This window comes from Nycticebus coucang, chromosome 11, assembly GCF_027406575.1.
Source record: "Nycticebus coucang isolate mNycCou1 chromosome 11, mNycCou1.pri, whole genome shotgun sequence".
NCBI classification, from domain to species: Eukaryota; Metazoa; Chordata; class Mammalia; order Primates; family Lorisidae; genus Nycticebus; species Nycticebus coucang.
In genome coordinates, this window is record NC_069790.1 from 5729579 (window position 1) to 5746514 (window position 16936).

General features: G+C 34.1%; 1 protein-coding gene across 4 annotated transcripts in view; it reads left to right on the forward strand.

Annotated features, from left to right (window-relative positions):
• Positions 1 to 16936, forward strand: part of ZPBP (zona pellucida binding protein) — a 165828-nt gene that overhangs the window by 123977 nt on the left and 24915 nt on the right. Inside the window, exon 8 of one of the 4 annotated variants that reach the window (XR_008372894.1) lies at positions 9879 to 9991. The exons of 2 other annotated variants lie outside the window; for them this stretch is intronic. Coding sequence is in view for 1 of the 2 variants with exons in the window: in XM_053553736.1 (XP_053409711.1) it covers positions 5347 to 5396 (50 nt within the window). In the remaining variant the exon portion in view is untranslated. Of the gene's footprint in view, positions 1 to 5346; positions 5469 to 9878; positions 9992 to 16936 lie in introns of those variants that run through there. One more of the 4 variants, XM_053553736.1, reaches the window with a different exon arrangement.

Sequence of the window (16936 nt, forward strand, 5' to 3'; positions counted from 1 at the left end):
TTAGAGGTTGCTGTGAGCCGTGTGAAGTCATAGCACTCTACCCGAGGATTGTACAGTGAGACTCTGTCTCTACAAAAAAAAAAAAAATTCTAATATCATTAAATTAGTACCTGTCTTAGTCTGTTTTGTGTTGCTATAAAGGAATACGTGAGACTGATTAATATATTTACAAAAAGTAGGGTTGAGGTTGAGTCATTATTCTGCATATTAGCTCTGAAAAGTTCAAGATTGGACATCTGGTTATGGACTTAGGCTGTTTCTAGTAGAAGGTGAAAGTGAACCAGCATGTGCAGCGATCACACATATGGTACGAAAGGAACCAAAATAGGAGGGAAGTTCTAGACTTTTAACCACCAGCTCTCATAGGTGCTGACAGAGTGAGAACTCACACATTCCTGAGGGAGGGCATTAATCTATTTATGGAGAGCTGCCCTTTTGACACAGCCATCCCCCACTAGACCCTATTTCCCAACACCACCACACTGTGAGTTAAATTTTAATATGATTTTTGGCAGGAACAATCCTTACATTCACTCCCTAACAAAACAATATTGTTTTCATTCAGTCTTCTGCAATTGTTCTTTTCTTACTTCTTTCTACAATTTAAGTTAGATTAAAACCCTTTTTATATAATAGAATAGTAAATATTCTTTTCCCTTTGCTTTAGTTGATTTAGATAGATTTTGCTTTATAATTTTTCCTTATTTTCTTTTTGTTTAAATACAAGAATTTTGACAAAACGTACTAAAAAATATTTTAGGAATTATAATACAAATGCAGTAATTAAAGTACTTACAAATGCCAACTTTCTAACTACTTTAAAATCAGTGGCTTATACACACACACACACACACACATATAATAAATAAATCACTATAGAGCACAGATAATGATGAAGAAAGCCTAGAAATACTAAGTAAAGAAATTGAACCCTGTAGTTTAGCTGACTACTTACATTTATTCATATTTTTATTCAATAAAGACTTAAAACTAAAATTATTTAACATGTTTGCATCTCATTAACTATAATAATTTTTAAATTATTAAACAGCTCTTTCAAGTGAAATCATAGTTTTGAATCTTTGAGAATTTCAAATAATTTTACCATTAAATTATTTTTTTATATTTTTAAAAGTTTGGGTAATAACATAATTGTGAAATTCTCTGATTTTAGCATGAAATACTTATAACATTCAGGTTTGATCAAGTTCATTGAGTAATTATTTTATTCCTGTCAACAGAACTTAAGAGAAGAATAGAAAGAACTTATACATAAAACCCCAAAATTTGTTTTCTGCCTCTGAAATACTATTTTGTTTCACCAAATATATGGTCTCTGTCCACAGAGTTTAGATATATAGAAGATGTGTCCATGAAACAAGTAGGAAACAAGAGACTGCTAAACTGCCTGAATGAGAAGGAAAGGAATATTCTATAAAGAAAACTGAGTTAGAAAGAGGATAGTTCACAGAGGTTTAATGTAGTTGAGATAAGGCTACTTGGACTGCATGTACTTTCTATGCAAGAACATGGGTGAATATCAAGTTTCAGGATGGAATTCTAGTTAAATAAAATTTATATATTTTATTTCATAGACTGATTATCATTCCTCAATAAACTTATTAACTGGTAATCTACCAAATTTCATTTTGTACCATTTTACAATAAATATTTTTTTTTGATTGTACATATTTATAAAGTACATATGAAATTTTCTTATGCATAGAATGTGTAAGCATGTCAGAGTATTTTATGTATCACTGGAGGATTTATAATTTTTATTAATATTTTAATTTAGAATTACCTTTGTGCTATTACCATCTTTGTAGGCTATTAAGCAAGACTGAGTTCCCTTTTTTGAAGAGAGCTAATTAAATTTAGTGTGACATTTGGCTTCCAACTACATACAGGAAGTTTGTCTGTATTACAGAAGGCCATCGCTATAATTTTAACAGCGTATACTACTCAAAATGACATTTATATCATTCTTTAAATTGAAAAACCATATAAAATATTGTTTTCATTATCCTATATTTTAAAATGTAGCCCTAGTTACAAGTCAAAATTTAACATACTAAATGAACTTTAAGTTTATTCAAGTGTGAAACACAATGCTCATACAACTAACATGATATTTTATAAAATGACTTATTTCTAGAATGAAGAGACACCACATACTACAAAGTAGATTGAGAAAAGGCATGTCTTTTACACGAGGGAGGTTTATTTGCTTTCTCCGTAATATGTTAGGTAGACCCTGGATTTGTTCTTTTTCTTTGGATATCTTCCTTTACTCATTTAAAATGGCAGACAAGGGCTGTACCTGTGACTCAGCGAGTAGGGCGCTGGCCCCATATACCGAGGGTGGCGGGTTCAAACCCAGCCCCGGCCAAACTGCAACAACAATAAAAAAATAGCCGGGTGTTGTGGCAGGCACCTATAATCCCAGCTGCTCGGGAGGCTGAGGCAAGAGAATCACGTAAGCCCAAGAGCTGGAGGTTGCTGTGAGCTGTGTGACGCCACGGCACTCTATTGAGGGCAGTAAAGTGAGACTCTGCCTCTACAAAAAAAAAATAAATAAAATAAATAAAATAAAATGGCAGACAAAGATTTTTTTTATACATTAGTGGCGATTTAACATTCCTACCTCTATTTTTCCTTTCCCTAACTCATTTAGCATTTTAAAATTAATATCTAATGTAAAAATCTCAGTAACTTTGTGTTTAACTTACTATATACATCATTTTATCAATCATTTTGACATTAAAAAAGTTCTAATTGTGAATTATAGATATCTCATAATTTCACAAATTATAAAGATACTATAACCAAAGGCCAGAAAATATTATATTGTTTCTGATAGAATTTTGTTAAAACACAGATTCTGAAATGTTTTACTTTGCAATTTCTATTATTTCTATAATTTCTAATATTCTAGGAAACTTTATATATCTTATATATTCATCTTTACCTATTTTATTCCCATTAATTTAAAAAAGACACTTGTAGATGAAACAAAACTTGTTAGTGTTGACAAGATAATACTTACATAGAATGTCTGAATATTTGTATTGATAAGACAATACCTAGACAGGATGCTTGTCCTCTATTGAGCCAACCAGGATATTTGGCATCTATTATTAGGAATTAAATATGGCTCAATAATAGTTAACACAACATTTTTTTTCTATCATTTTCTTTATGAAAAAGATTAGCTGTTGCTCATTCAAGCCTTCGGGAATCACATGAAAAATTCAGCAGGGAGTCCTTTTGTATGTTTGTCAATGGTCAGAAATGATTAGGTTATAGGTTTAAGTATTTATTCATCCTTTGATGGTTTTATAAATAAAATATACTTTTATACTTTGTATTTTCATTCCGGGAAAGTGAATTGTTTAGTAGACACAATTGTTTTCAATATGGTCTTTTAGACTCTGTAAACATCTCCCACTCAGGCATGGAAACCTGAACCATTGTTTTAGTTTTATACCAATTGATAAGAAACACAAATTTTTCCCCTGGCATTCTTTTCACTTCATGTATTTAAATAATTCTATTATCAATATAAAATAAGATGCATCTCCTCTTTAGACCCACAAAGGCATGGTTCTTATTTTGGATCACTATGTTTTTGAGAATGCTATAAATAATTGAAAAATTATGACTAATAGGTAGATCATCCTATGGATTAGTGGTATGGATTGTCCAGGTTTTCATTAAAAATATAAATTTAGTTCCAGTAAAAGAAGGCCATGAAATTAGGACAGCTCATCTGATTAAAACTGAATGAAGATGTCTTAAGTATGTTGGAGAATTAACAATATCACGAAGATTTACTGAGCCAAAGTTAAAAAAAGGCTACTTCTGGCTATGGTTGAGGTAGCTTAGAGCAGACAAAAGCTCTCCTTGAGAAAACGAGAAGACTCACATAAAAAATAAAATATATGTATTCTATTGAAGACATTGGTGAACTTTCAGGGCATAAGAATTCAAGGCGCAGTAATCTTGGATAGAAGGAAATTGTGGAAATGAATGATGGATGCCTAAAGGCATTAAGGTGACATGTTTATATGCTGAAATGAAACAATGGCCAACTTAGAATGCTATACCCAATGGAAATACCCATCATATGTGACAGCAAAATAACACCTCTAGACAGTGTGTGAGAGCGTTGTCCTAGGCAGAGCCGTACCTCAAAAATTACTAAAGGGAATTTTTCACGTACTTGGAAATGATCCTAGATAAACATAGTCACAAAAGAAGGCATAACAAACAATAGAAAGGAAAAGCATACAGATACATGTATATATAAATGAATATTGACTGTACAAAAATGTATAATGCTTTACAGTTTGGGACGCTGGGAAGTCCAAGAACAAGGCACTGGCAGATGTGGTGCCTAGTGGGGGAGCTCTTCCTCGTTCATAGACCATCGTCATTTCAGTACAGCCTTATGTGGTGGAAAGGGTGAGGCGGCTTTCTGGGATCTCTTTTATAGGGGCAGTAATCTCACTCCTGAGGGCTCTATTTTCGTGACTTAATCACCACCCAAAGTCCCTATCTCCAATACTTTATTACTTTGGGATTGAGATTTCAACATATGAATTTTTTAGGAACACAAATGTTGAGTTCATTGCACTTAATTCTCACCTTCTTCAGTCCTTATTCCACATTTCTTCCAATCATACTTCTAAATTTCAAATGTAATCATCTTATTTCTTCGTAAATCTTCTATAGTGAAACCCTGGCTTCTTATGAGCTAATTTCTCCTTTTAGCAACTCATAAATACTTTTACTGATGTCCTCAATTTATATTTCATTCAACCAGAAGTAGAATTCAGAAATATGTGGCGTACTTACTGTGTGTCAGCATGGGGGGCTCATTGAGTCCACTGAAAAAGTTGCTGCTCTGGCCTTTACATTTTAGCTGGTCAAATTATTTATAAACAAGCAGATAGTGAACAAAACAATTAAACGTGGTTGTATGCACAGTGAAGAACATTACACAGGATATAAGATATACTAGTGTATCAGTCAGGGTTTAAACAGAAAAGAGGAGCCCCAGTCACTAGTATTTTGAATAGAGTTTAATAAGGGTCCTATTAGCAGAGGAGTAGGCAGGGTTAAGGGGATCAACAGGGATGTTGAGCCACCCAGGACTACAAAATTATGAAGCAGTCACCATTCCTAGGTTTGAAAGGAGCAAAATGAGGAAAGAATGACACAGCAGCCTGTGAGAGCTGGAGCTGGAGCATATGGGACTCAGCCACTGCCAGGAAATTGGCAGGGAGGGAGAGGGGAAGAAGTGCCGTGCCCTGCACTCTCTTTATATTTTTGGTTTTAAAGATGAGTTCTTTCAAAGTTGCTCAACCTGGTGTCCAGCTCCTGAGCCCTGAAGATCCTCCTGTCTCCTGCTTCACCTGCTTCAGCCCCCTGCTCCCACTGGCTGGTGCTACAGATGAATGCCACCACCCTCAGCTTGCCCGGCAATCCTCTACTGCAGCCTCCCTTTGGCCAGACACAGAGGAAAGGAGCTTGGGTGATGGAGTCTAAAGAAGTTAACTTCAAGAGGTATAGGGCAGAAAACTGAATTATGCGGGTTCAAATGGAAACTAGTCATTATGCGGAGTAACATGGGTGAAGTTGGGGACTACAGTAATTGTGTTGTCAACAAAGGTTTCACTCAGAAGCAGTCATATGGGCTGAGTTTTCTTGGTGGAGAGAAAACACACAAAAACAGAACTCAGAAAGGCACGTTCAAGAATTGATTACTGGATGTGACAATGGAGAGAGTGAATAGATTTAGTATGTTTTGGAGAACAGTTAAGAAAAATTGTTCATGATTTATAAAAGCAGATGGAAGAAAGGAAAGAATCAAGTGTGAGTCTTAGATTTAGGCATGAATAAACGATGTATTTCGAGATACTTACTTTGTATACAGGCAAAGTTATAGTCTACTTTTATTGCCTATAGAATGCTCGCTGTCAGTTGTCTGTACTGTTTATTGGAAAAATTATCCTTTATCCAATGCTACATTTAATTATCTGTTCAGTTAGATGTTTTTATGGTTACTCTTCTGTCGTGTTGATAATATTGTTCCACCCCATACCAGTTGTATTGTACTTTTTAATTAATTACAATCTCCAATAAGATATATCCTTATCTATTATGAGGACCTTTCCTCTTCCTTCATATTTTTTAATCATTTTGTCAATTTTTATAAAAACGGCTATTGGATTTTGGTTGTGACTTCATCAAATCGGTAAATCTATTTGGAACAATTGACATCTTATTGATATTGGGTCTTCAGATTCAGGAACATGTGTTCCACATGTGTATTGTGCATCTTTATTTACATTTATCCCAATTAAAATATTGTAATTGTTCTTATAGAAGTATTAAAGATATTTTACTTAAATATATATATGTGCTTGACATTCTTTAAATTTTCATTTTTAATTAATTTTAGACTACAGTTAATTTGAAAAATAGTATAAGTATTTTTGTATACCCTTCATCAAGCTTACATTAATGTTAACACCTTAATAAGCTTAGTATTATTACCAAGCTAGAATATTAACATTAATGCAGTACTACTAATTAGTCTATAAAACTTATTCAGAGTTTGCCAATATTATCACTAATATTCTTGTGGGGGGCCCCAAACCAGCACAAGATATTACATTTCATTTTACATTGCCCTTGTTTCCCCCAATCTGTGCCAGTTTATCAGTCTGTCTTTTGTGACCTGACAGTTTTGAAGAGACCTGTTTTGTAGGATGTTCCCCAATTTGGGTTGTACCTGATGTTTTCTCATGAGTGTATATATTTTTGGAAAGAATACCTCAAAAGTGCTGAAGTGTCCTCAGCGAATCATATCAGGAGGTACATGTTACCTGTTAATAAATGTCTTATTATTTCTGATGTCAGCTTTGATCTCTTAGTTAAGGTTTATTTGCCAAGTTTCTCCATTGTCAGGTTACTATTTTATCTCTTTGTCTTAATTAGTGTCTTGTTGGAAAATACTTTAAATCTGTGGAAACATATTCATATTTATCACACTTTGTCCACTACATGGGCCAATTTTAGCATGCAGTGATGAAGCAGTTTTAGCCTCCAGTGATGATTCCTGTCTGTGAGCAGTCTGTGGGGTTTGCTTAATGGCAGTTTTCTGTAGTCATCATTCTGCATGTATTGATTGTATTCTACCCTAATAGAGAGCTTTTGTCTCTCTGATTGGTTATTTATTTTTCATATGCACTCAAGAATATTTATTATATTTTTTATTATAAACATTATATCATTATTTGTTGTTATTCAAATTATCTAAGATTTTACTATTGTAATATCTTTAAAGTAATATTCTGTACTCATTCAATGTCCCCTCATTATTTTTTGAGCTCTTCCTTATTTTTTGGAATCATGAAATGTTCTAGGCCTGTCTTCTAATTATTCTGCTCAAATTCTGTCATGAGTCATGTCACCAAGGAACTATAGTTAAAGCCACATGAAATTCTGCTTCTTTTTTTTTATATTGGTAAAACATATATTACATAAAACATACAGTTTTAACCATTTTTAAGTATAAAATTCAACTGTGGTAAGTACATACACCATAGGGTGCAACCATTACCACTATCCATTTAAGAAATTTTTTGCATCCCAAATAAAAATTCTCATCAGTTAACCAGTAGCTTTCCATTTCCCCTTCTTCTCAGCTTCTATATATAGTAATCTATATTCTACTTTCAATCTCTATGAGTTTTTCTACTCTAGGTACTTTCCCTAAGTGGAATCATTTAGTATTTCTCCTTTTGTATCTGGCTTATTTCATTTAAATAACATTGGACATCCTGTTATGGTTCATCCATGTGATAATGTATATAAGATTTGAATTCCTTTTTAAGGTTGAATATTCCATTATAGGTATATACTACAATTTGTTTTATCTATTTATCTAGTAATGGACATTTGCATTGTTTCTATCTTTTGGCTATTGTGAGCATTGGTATTTAATTATCTGCCTGAGGTCCTGCTTTCAAATCTTCATGCATGTAAAATACCTCTTATATATATGTAATTCTCTGAGAGGCCAACTGTTTGCTACAAAGGCGGCACCATTTGATATTACCACCAGCAATACATAAGCCTTCTGATTTCTTCCTGTCCTCACTAGTGCTTCTTATGTTTTTGTTTTTTTACATTAGCTATCCTAGTGAATATGAAATTTTTACTTATTGTGGCCTTGGTTTGCATTTTTCTAATGACTCATTGAAGTTGAGCCTCTTTTCGTATGCTCATCAGCCATTTGAATATCTTCTTGGGAGAAATGTCTAGTCAAGTCCTATGCCCAACTTTAATTTAGGTTGTCTTTTTTTATTATCAAGTTTTAGGAATTCTTTATATATTCTAGATATTAATTATCATAATGTATGATATGCACATATTTCCCCCATTCTACGAGTTGTACTTTTAACCTTCTGATAACAAAATTATAAATGTTGTCCTTGTTTTGTTGACTGTGTTTTTGGTATTATATCCAGGAAGTTGCTGCTGTAGATAGGGATGTCATTTCTGCAAGGTGTGTTCTAGTTTTGATGGAAAGGTTTGTATGTGTTTGTGTATTGTGTTTCATTTAGTATGGCTCTTTAGTAACAAAATCTTTAATTATATTCCTAACATCTAAAAGTACAGAAATGATATTGAAAGCAAGTACACACATGTTGCCCATTCGAAATAAATGTCGTATCCTGTTTCATCCTCATATCCTTACTAAGATTTAAAGCAATTTTAACAGGCCCGAAGCCTCCTATGAAGGCCTCAACAATCCCACTGTCTTCCTCACTCCCCTTATATATCCATTATCATAGATTTGTATTTTTTTCAACCCTAATTCAAGATTTTATACTTTTAACACGTATTCAGATAATCAACAATGACATGGTAACCACTAAATAAATGATATTTTACTTTAAGTAACTTCTGCACTTTGCTTTATTTTGGCTCAACATTGACATGCAATTATCTACACTGTTGAAATTATGTATTTTAAATGGCTTTGACCTGTATATACCCATGAAACCATCACAGTACTCAAGAAAAGTTCTACACCCTGTATTTTTCTATGCCCTCTTGTAATCCATCCTACCATAATATCTACTTCCAGGCAAACACTGATATGCTTTATGTCACTATAGTTGCATAATTTTCTATAAGTGGAGTAATATAATATGTGCACTCTTTGAATTTTTTGACGCATCATAGTTTCACGAGCCAGTGCAAAGAGTAAATAAACCAGAGAGGGAATGAGAAAAAAAGACGCCCGAGAGACAAAGATCACACAAAAGATAAAAGTGATGGGGCCGGGAGGTCTGGCAGAGCTGACGGCTGCAGCCAGCACTGAACCATGTAAACAGCTTTATTTATATAGTGTCTAAACTAGATTGCTATACTAACATGTTGCAAATGAGCAGGGAAAGCGAGTGGTAATATTTTCATCTTACAAGGTTGAGGGGCAGTAATAGTACATGGGATAAAGATTAACTTAGGGAGAGAAGGCTATGTGCTTTTTGGCAACAGATAGGAAAGTATACAGAAGCTACGTGACTTCTGGCAGAGGGAGCAAGGAGAAAGAACTATTGTTTGAGGAAGGGAGGAGAAGCATTTTGGGGGTCATTCCTTGAACATACCTCTCAGGCTGTGGGGGTCTTACCACCTCACAATCTGCACTCCACATCATAGTGATTTTGAGATTTATCCATATTGTTGCTTGTATTAATAGTTAGTGCCTCTTTATTGCTGAGTAGTATTCCATTGTATGGATATACCACAATTTGTTTATCCATTCACCTGATGATGGACATTTGGGTTGTTTCCAGTTTTAGGCCATTACAAATAGAGCTGCTATGAACATTCGTGTACAAGTCTTTGTGTGGACATATTTTCAGTTCTTCCTGGAAAATACCTATGACTGTGATTGCTGGGTCATACGGTAAGTGTATGTTTAACTTGATAAAAAGAAAAGCCAAATTGTTTTCTAAAGTGGCTGTATAATTTCATGTTCTACCAGCAATGCTTGGGAGTTCCAGTTGCTCCAAATCTTTTCCAGAGCATGTATGGTTAGTCTTTTGTGTTGTGGTATCTCATTGTGGTTTTAACTTTCATTTTCCTGATTAAATACTTTGAGTATCTTTTCAAGTTCCAAAGGGCTATTGGTATGTCTTTTGCCCTTTGTTCAAATATCTTTTCTATTTTTTAAGTGAATTGTCTTATAATTTTTGACTCGTAAAACTCCTTAATGTAGTATGGGACAAAACTCCTGTTCTGCTATACATGCATATGTGTTATGAATATTTTCTCCCAGATTGTTGCCTGCTTTTTTATTTTCAAAGAAAACAGTTCAAGAGGTCCATTTTATTAATTTTTAATTATGTAGTTGTGTTTGTGTACTAATGAACCTCATCCAACTCTAAAGTCACAAAGATTTTCTCCTGTTTTTTTGAATAGTAGTATTTTGGATTAGCCATAGGTCTATGAGCCCTTTTGAGTTTATTTTTCTGTTTGGTGTGAGGTAAGGCTTGTTTATCATTTTTCACCGTAAAGATACCATATCCTTATGATCCCCAACACCATTTGTTAAAGAAACTTTTCTTCCTCCATTAAAATGGTTTGTTACCTCTGTCAAAAATTCAAGTGACCATATTTGTATGAGCTTAATTCTGCTCCATTCATCTATATGTCTGTTGTTGCACCAGCACTGAAATGTCTTAATTAATGTAGCTTTACAGTGACTAAGGAAATCACATAGGGTAATCTTCCACCTTTATTCTTTATTTTAAAAATTGCTTTAGTGTTTTTCTGTCCTTGGAATTACTGTACACATTTTAAAATTAGCATGTAAATTTCTACAAACAAATCTACTTTAATTCGACTTGATTTCATTGAATCTAGAGACAATAATCTGTCATTTCAATCATAATCTTACAAAGAATAAACATGTTGAGAGTCTACATTTGAGTAAATACTTTTTAAATTTTTTTCTGGAATGTTTTAGAGTTCTAGCAAATCTCCTTCTTAGACTTATGGATATTTTGTTTTATTTTCCCCCTTATAAGTAGAATTATTCTAATGATTTAATTTTGCAGTTAGCATGTAAGAATATCAATGATTTTTAATACTAATCTTGGTCCTCTGACTCCGCTTAATTCTAATTCTTAATTCTAATTAGATCCTATAATCACTTGTGGACTCTTTTATGTAAACATATCATCTGTAAACAATACCAGTTTTGCTTCTTCATTTCTCATGTTCTCCACTATCTTCTGACCACTGTGGGTTCTGATAAGAAATTCCCAGTGATTTGAATTGTTCATTCCTTGTACATTAATAGTCATTTTTCTCTAGCCACTTTTCAGACTTTTATCTTCTCCCAGCATTTTGATTATGATGTTTCTAGGCATAATTTTCTTTGAATTTATCCTCTTTGGAGTTGTTGGTTATCCTTGAATTCTAGTTTATATTTTTCAAGAAAATAACATCTTATTGTTTTATGTATTGCTGGATTTTCTTATTTTTTTTTTAGAGACAAGAGTCTCACTTTGTCTCCCTGTGGCATCACAGTTCACAGCAACCTCCAGCTCTTGGGTTTAGGCTATTCTCTTGCCTCAGCCTCTCGGATAGCTGAGACTACAGGCACCCACCACAATGCCCGGCTATTTTTTTGTTGTTGCTGTTTGGCCAGGGCCAGATTTGAACCTGCCACCCTTGGTGTATGGGGCCGGCGCCCTACTCACTGAGTCACAGGCATTGCCCGTGGATTTTCTATTGTTTCTCTCATTTTGGACTCTGCTTGTATAATGATAATTGTATCCATGTGTTATAATTTGGATGTTGTGATATAGGTGCTTGTGGCCTTGTTCCTTGTCTCCCCCTATTGTTTTTCAAAATTTTGTCTTTCTTTTCAGTTTAATTTATTGAGCTACTTTAAAGTGTTCTGACTTTTTATGTTGTCGTCGCCATTCTTTTGTTGAGTCCATCCAGTGTATTTTTCACTTCAGATATCCTGTATTTAAATTTTGAACTTTTCTATTTTTCCCAATTATTTATATTTATCAACTAAGATTTATTATTTTGACATTCATTTCAAGTGTGCCTTCATTTATCTCTTGGAACATAGTTATCATATGTGTCTTAAAGTCATTGTTAGATAATTCAAATACCTGTCATTTTGAGGTTTACATTCATTTTGACTTTTCCCATTGTTATTAATTTCCTTCATCTGTGTGGACTTAGTTTGCATTGTACATTATAACTGTTAATACTACATTATGTATATACTCTGTCTATTTTTATAACCATCTGATGAAGGTCAATGTTTTTGTTTTAGTAGGAACTTTATCCAGTTAGATTTAAATAATGGATTCTAACATTCCTGTCAACAATTCAAGTCTAGTTCAGTTATCAGAGACGTTGTTATGCTTAAGATCTCTTTGGCTATTTGGGCTCTTTTCTGGTCTAAACTAAATAGAATTATTTTTTATAGACCTGTGAAATATGGTGTTGGTATTTTGATGGGGACTGCGTCAAATCTGTAAATCACTGAAGATAGTACATACATACATTTTTAAAAAATTTGCTTTTACTAATCTATGAGCAAGAAATGTTTTTCCATTGGTCTATGTCCTCTGTAATTTCTTTCCTCATTTTTTTCATAGTTGTACTTGTAGAGATCTTTTGCCTTTTTGGTTAAGTATATTCCTAGGTATTTTATTTTCTTTGTAGTTATTGTGAATGGTATTGAGTCCCTAATTTGACTCTCAGCTTGAGTGTTATTGGTATATAGAAATGCTGATTTATGTACATTGAATTTGTAACCTGAAGCTGCTGAATTAATTTTTCAATTCCAAGAGTCTCTTGGTGGAGTCTTTAGTGTTTTCTATATATAAGGTCATATCTTCGGCAAAAGTGATGCTTTGACCTCCTGATTCACAATTTATTTCTTTCTCTTGTCTTATTGTTCTATCTAGGACTTCCAGCACTATGTTGAATAGAAATGGTGACAGTGGGCACTTTTGTTTTGTTCCTGTTCTAAGGGGGAATGTTCTTGAACTTTTCCCCATTTGGCATGATGTTGGCTCTGGGTGGTCTTATATAGCTTTTATAATATTGAGATATGTTTCTCTATGCCTAGTTTGTTGAGGGTTTATATCATGAAAGGGTGCTAGATTTTGTCAAATCCTTTTTCTGCATCTGTTGAAATAATCATAGGACCTTTGGTTTTTGCTTCTGATTATGTGGTGAATGAAATTTATTGATTTACTCAGGTAAAACCATCTTTTAATACCTGAGATGATACTCACTTGGTCTCAGTGGATAATTTTTTTGATGTGCTGTTCAACACCATTTGCTAGTATTTTACTGGGGATTTTTGCATCTGTATTCATAAGGGAGACTAGTCTATAGTTTTCTTTCTTTATGTGTCTTTCCTTGGCTTTGGTATCAAGGTAATATTGGCTTCCTGTTTAAAGGTGGGCAGAATTCCCTTCTCTATGCTATGGAATACTTCCTGTAGTAGGAGTACCATCTCTTCTTTCTGATCTGATATTATGGAATTAATTTGGGTGTGAATCTGTCTGATTTGGGGCCTTTTTACTTAATGGGAGTTTTTTTTATTACTTTTTCAATCTCAGTGTTCATAATTGGTCTGCTGGAAGCTCCATTTTTTCCTGATTAAGTCTTGGAAGATTGTATTTCCAGGAATTTGTCCATTTCCTGTTGTTTTCTAGTTTATGTGCATACATTTTTGTAGTTGTTCTGAATCATGTTTTGTATTTCTGTGATATCTCCTTTTTCATATATCATTGAGCTAATTTTTGTCCTTTCTTTTCCATTCCTAGTTGATCTAGCAAGTGGCCTATTAATTTTGTTTATCTTCTCAGAAGAAACTTTTTCTTTCATTGATCTTCTATAGACATATTACTTTTTCTTTTTAGTTTACAATTCATTTAATTACACTCTGGCCTTTGTTATTTCTTTTCTTTTGCTGGCTTTGTGTTTGGTTTGGTCTTTATTTTCTAGTTCTTTTTTTGTTGTTGTTTTTGTTTTTAGTTTATTTTTATTATTAAATCATAGCTGTGTACATTAGTGCAATCAAGGGGTACAATGTGCGGATTTCATATACAATCTGAAATATTCTCATCAAACTGTTCAATGTAGCCTTCATGGCATTTTCTTAGTTACTGTATGTAGGCATTTGTATTCTGCATTTACTAAGTTTCGCCTGTACCCACTCTAAGATGCACCATAGATATGGCCCCACCCATTACCCTCCCTCCACCAAAACCTCCCCCATCCCTTCCCCTTCCTTGGCCCTTTTCCCATAGTCTTGTTCTATAGTTGGGTTATAGCCTTCATGTGAAAGCTATAATTTAGCTTCATAGTAGAGCTGAGTACATTGGATACTTTTTCTTCCACTCCTGAGATACTTTGCTAAGAAGAATATGTTCCAGCTCCATCCATGTAAACATGGAAGAGGTAAAGTCTCCATCTTTCTTTAAGGCTGCATAATATTCCATGGTATACATGTACCACAATTTGCTAGTCCATTCGTGGGTCGATGGACAATTGGGCTTCTTCCATGACATAGCAATTATGAATTGGGCTGCAATAAACATTCTGGTACTGATGTCTTTGTTACATTGTCACTTTTGGTCTTCTGGGTATAAACCTAGTAAAGGAATTACAGGATCGAATGGCAGGTCTATTTTTAGGTCTCTAAGTATTCTCCAAACATCCTTCCAGAAGGAACGTATTAGTGTGCATTCCCACCAGCAGTGTAGAAGTGTGCCCTTTTCTCCACATCCATGCCAACATCTCTGGTTTTGGGATTTTGTTATGTGGGCTACTCTTACTGGGATTAGGTGATATCTCAAAGTAGTTTTGATTTGCATTTCTCTGATGATTAAGGATGATGAGCTTTTTTTCATGTGTTTGTAGATTGTGCATCTGTCTTCTTTAGAGAAGTTTCTCTTCAAGTCCCTTTCCCACCCTGAGATGGGATGACGTGTTCTTTTCTTGCTAATACATTTGAGTTCTCTGTGGATTCTGGTTATTAGACCTTTATCAGAGGTATAACCTGCAAATATTTTCTCCCATTCTGAAGGCTGTCTGCTTGCTTTACTTACTATGTTCTTGACTGTGCAGAAGCTTTTTAGTTTGATCAGGTCCCAGTAGTGTATTTTTGATACTGCTTCAATTGCCTGGGGAGTCCTCCTCATAAAATATTCACCCAGGCCAATTCCTTCAAGAATTTTCCCTGTACTTTCTTCAAGTATTTTTATAATTTCATGTCTTAAGTTTAAATCTTTTATCCAGTGAGAGTCTATCTTAGTTAATGGTGAAAGGTGTGGGTCCAGTTTCAATCTTCTACAGGTTGCCAGCCAATTTACCCAGCACCATTTGTTAAAAAGGGAATCTTTTCCCCACTGAATGTTTTTAATTGGCTTGTCAAAGATCAAATAACGGTAAGTAGCTGGATTTATCTCTTGATTATCCATTCTGTTCCAGACATCTACTTCTCTGCTTTTGTGCCAGTACCATGCTGTTTTGATCACTATCGATTTATAGTACAGTCTCAGGCCTGGTAGCATGATTCTTCTTGCTTTGTTTTTATTGCTGAGTAATGTCTTGGCCATTCGAGTTTTTTTTCTGATTCCATATAAAACAAAGTATTATTTTTTCAAGATCTTTAAAATATGACAATGGAGCTTTAATAGGAATTGCATTAAAATTATATATTGCTTTGGGTAGTATGGACATTTTAGCAATGTTGATTCTTCCCAGCCATGAGCATGGTATGTTTTTCCATCTGTTGACATCTTTAGCTATTTCTTTTCTTAAGGTTTCATAGTTCTCTTTGTACAGATAATTCTTATCCTTTGTTAGGTATACTCCCAAATATTTCATCTTCATTGGCACTACTGTGAAAGGAATAGAGTCCTTGACTGTTTGTTCAGTTGGTTATTGTTGGTACATATAAAGGCTACAGATTTATGGGTGTTGATTTTGTAGCCTGAGACACTGCTGTATTCTTTGATCACTTCTAAAAGTTTTATAGTAGAATCCCTAGTGTTTTCCAGATATACGATCATATCATCTGCGAAGAGTGAAAGTTTGATCTCTTCTGACCCTATGTGGATACCCTTGATCGCCTTTTCTTCCCTAATTGCAATGACTAAAACTTCCATTACAATGTTAAACACCAATGGAGACAATGGGAAACCTTGCCTGGTTCCTGATCTAAGTGGAAATGATTTCAATTTAACTCCATTGAATACGATATTGGCTGTGGGTTTGCTGTAGATGGCCTCTATAAGTTTAAGAAATGTCCCTTCTATACCAATTTTCTTAAGTGTTCTGATCATGAAGGATGCTGGATATTATCCAAAGCTTTTTCTGCATCAATTGAAATAATCGTATGGTACTTATTTTTTAGTTTCTTTATGTGCTGAATTACATTTATAGATTTACATATATTGAACCAACCTTGAGACCCTGGGATAAATCCCACTTGGTCATGGTGTATAATTTTTTATTTATTTATTTATTTATTTATTTATTTATTTATTTATTTATTTATTTTATTGTTGGGGATTCATTGAGGGTACAATAAGCCAGGTTACACTGATTGCAATTGTTAGGTAAAGTCCCTCTTGCAATCATGTCTTGCCCCCATAAAGTGTGACACACACCAAGGCCCCACCCACCTCCCTCCTTCCCTCTTTCTGTCCCCACCCATAACCATAATTGTCATTAATTGTCCTCATATCAAAATTGAGTACATAGGATTCATGCTTATCCATTCTTGTGATGCTTTACTAAGAATAATGTCTTCCACGTCCATCCAGGTTAATATGAAGGATGTAAAGTCTCCATTTTT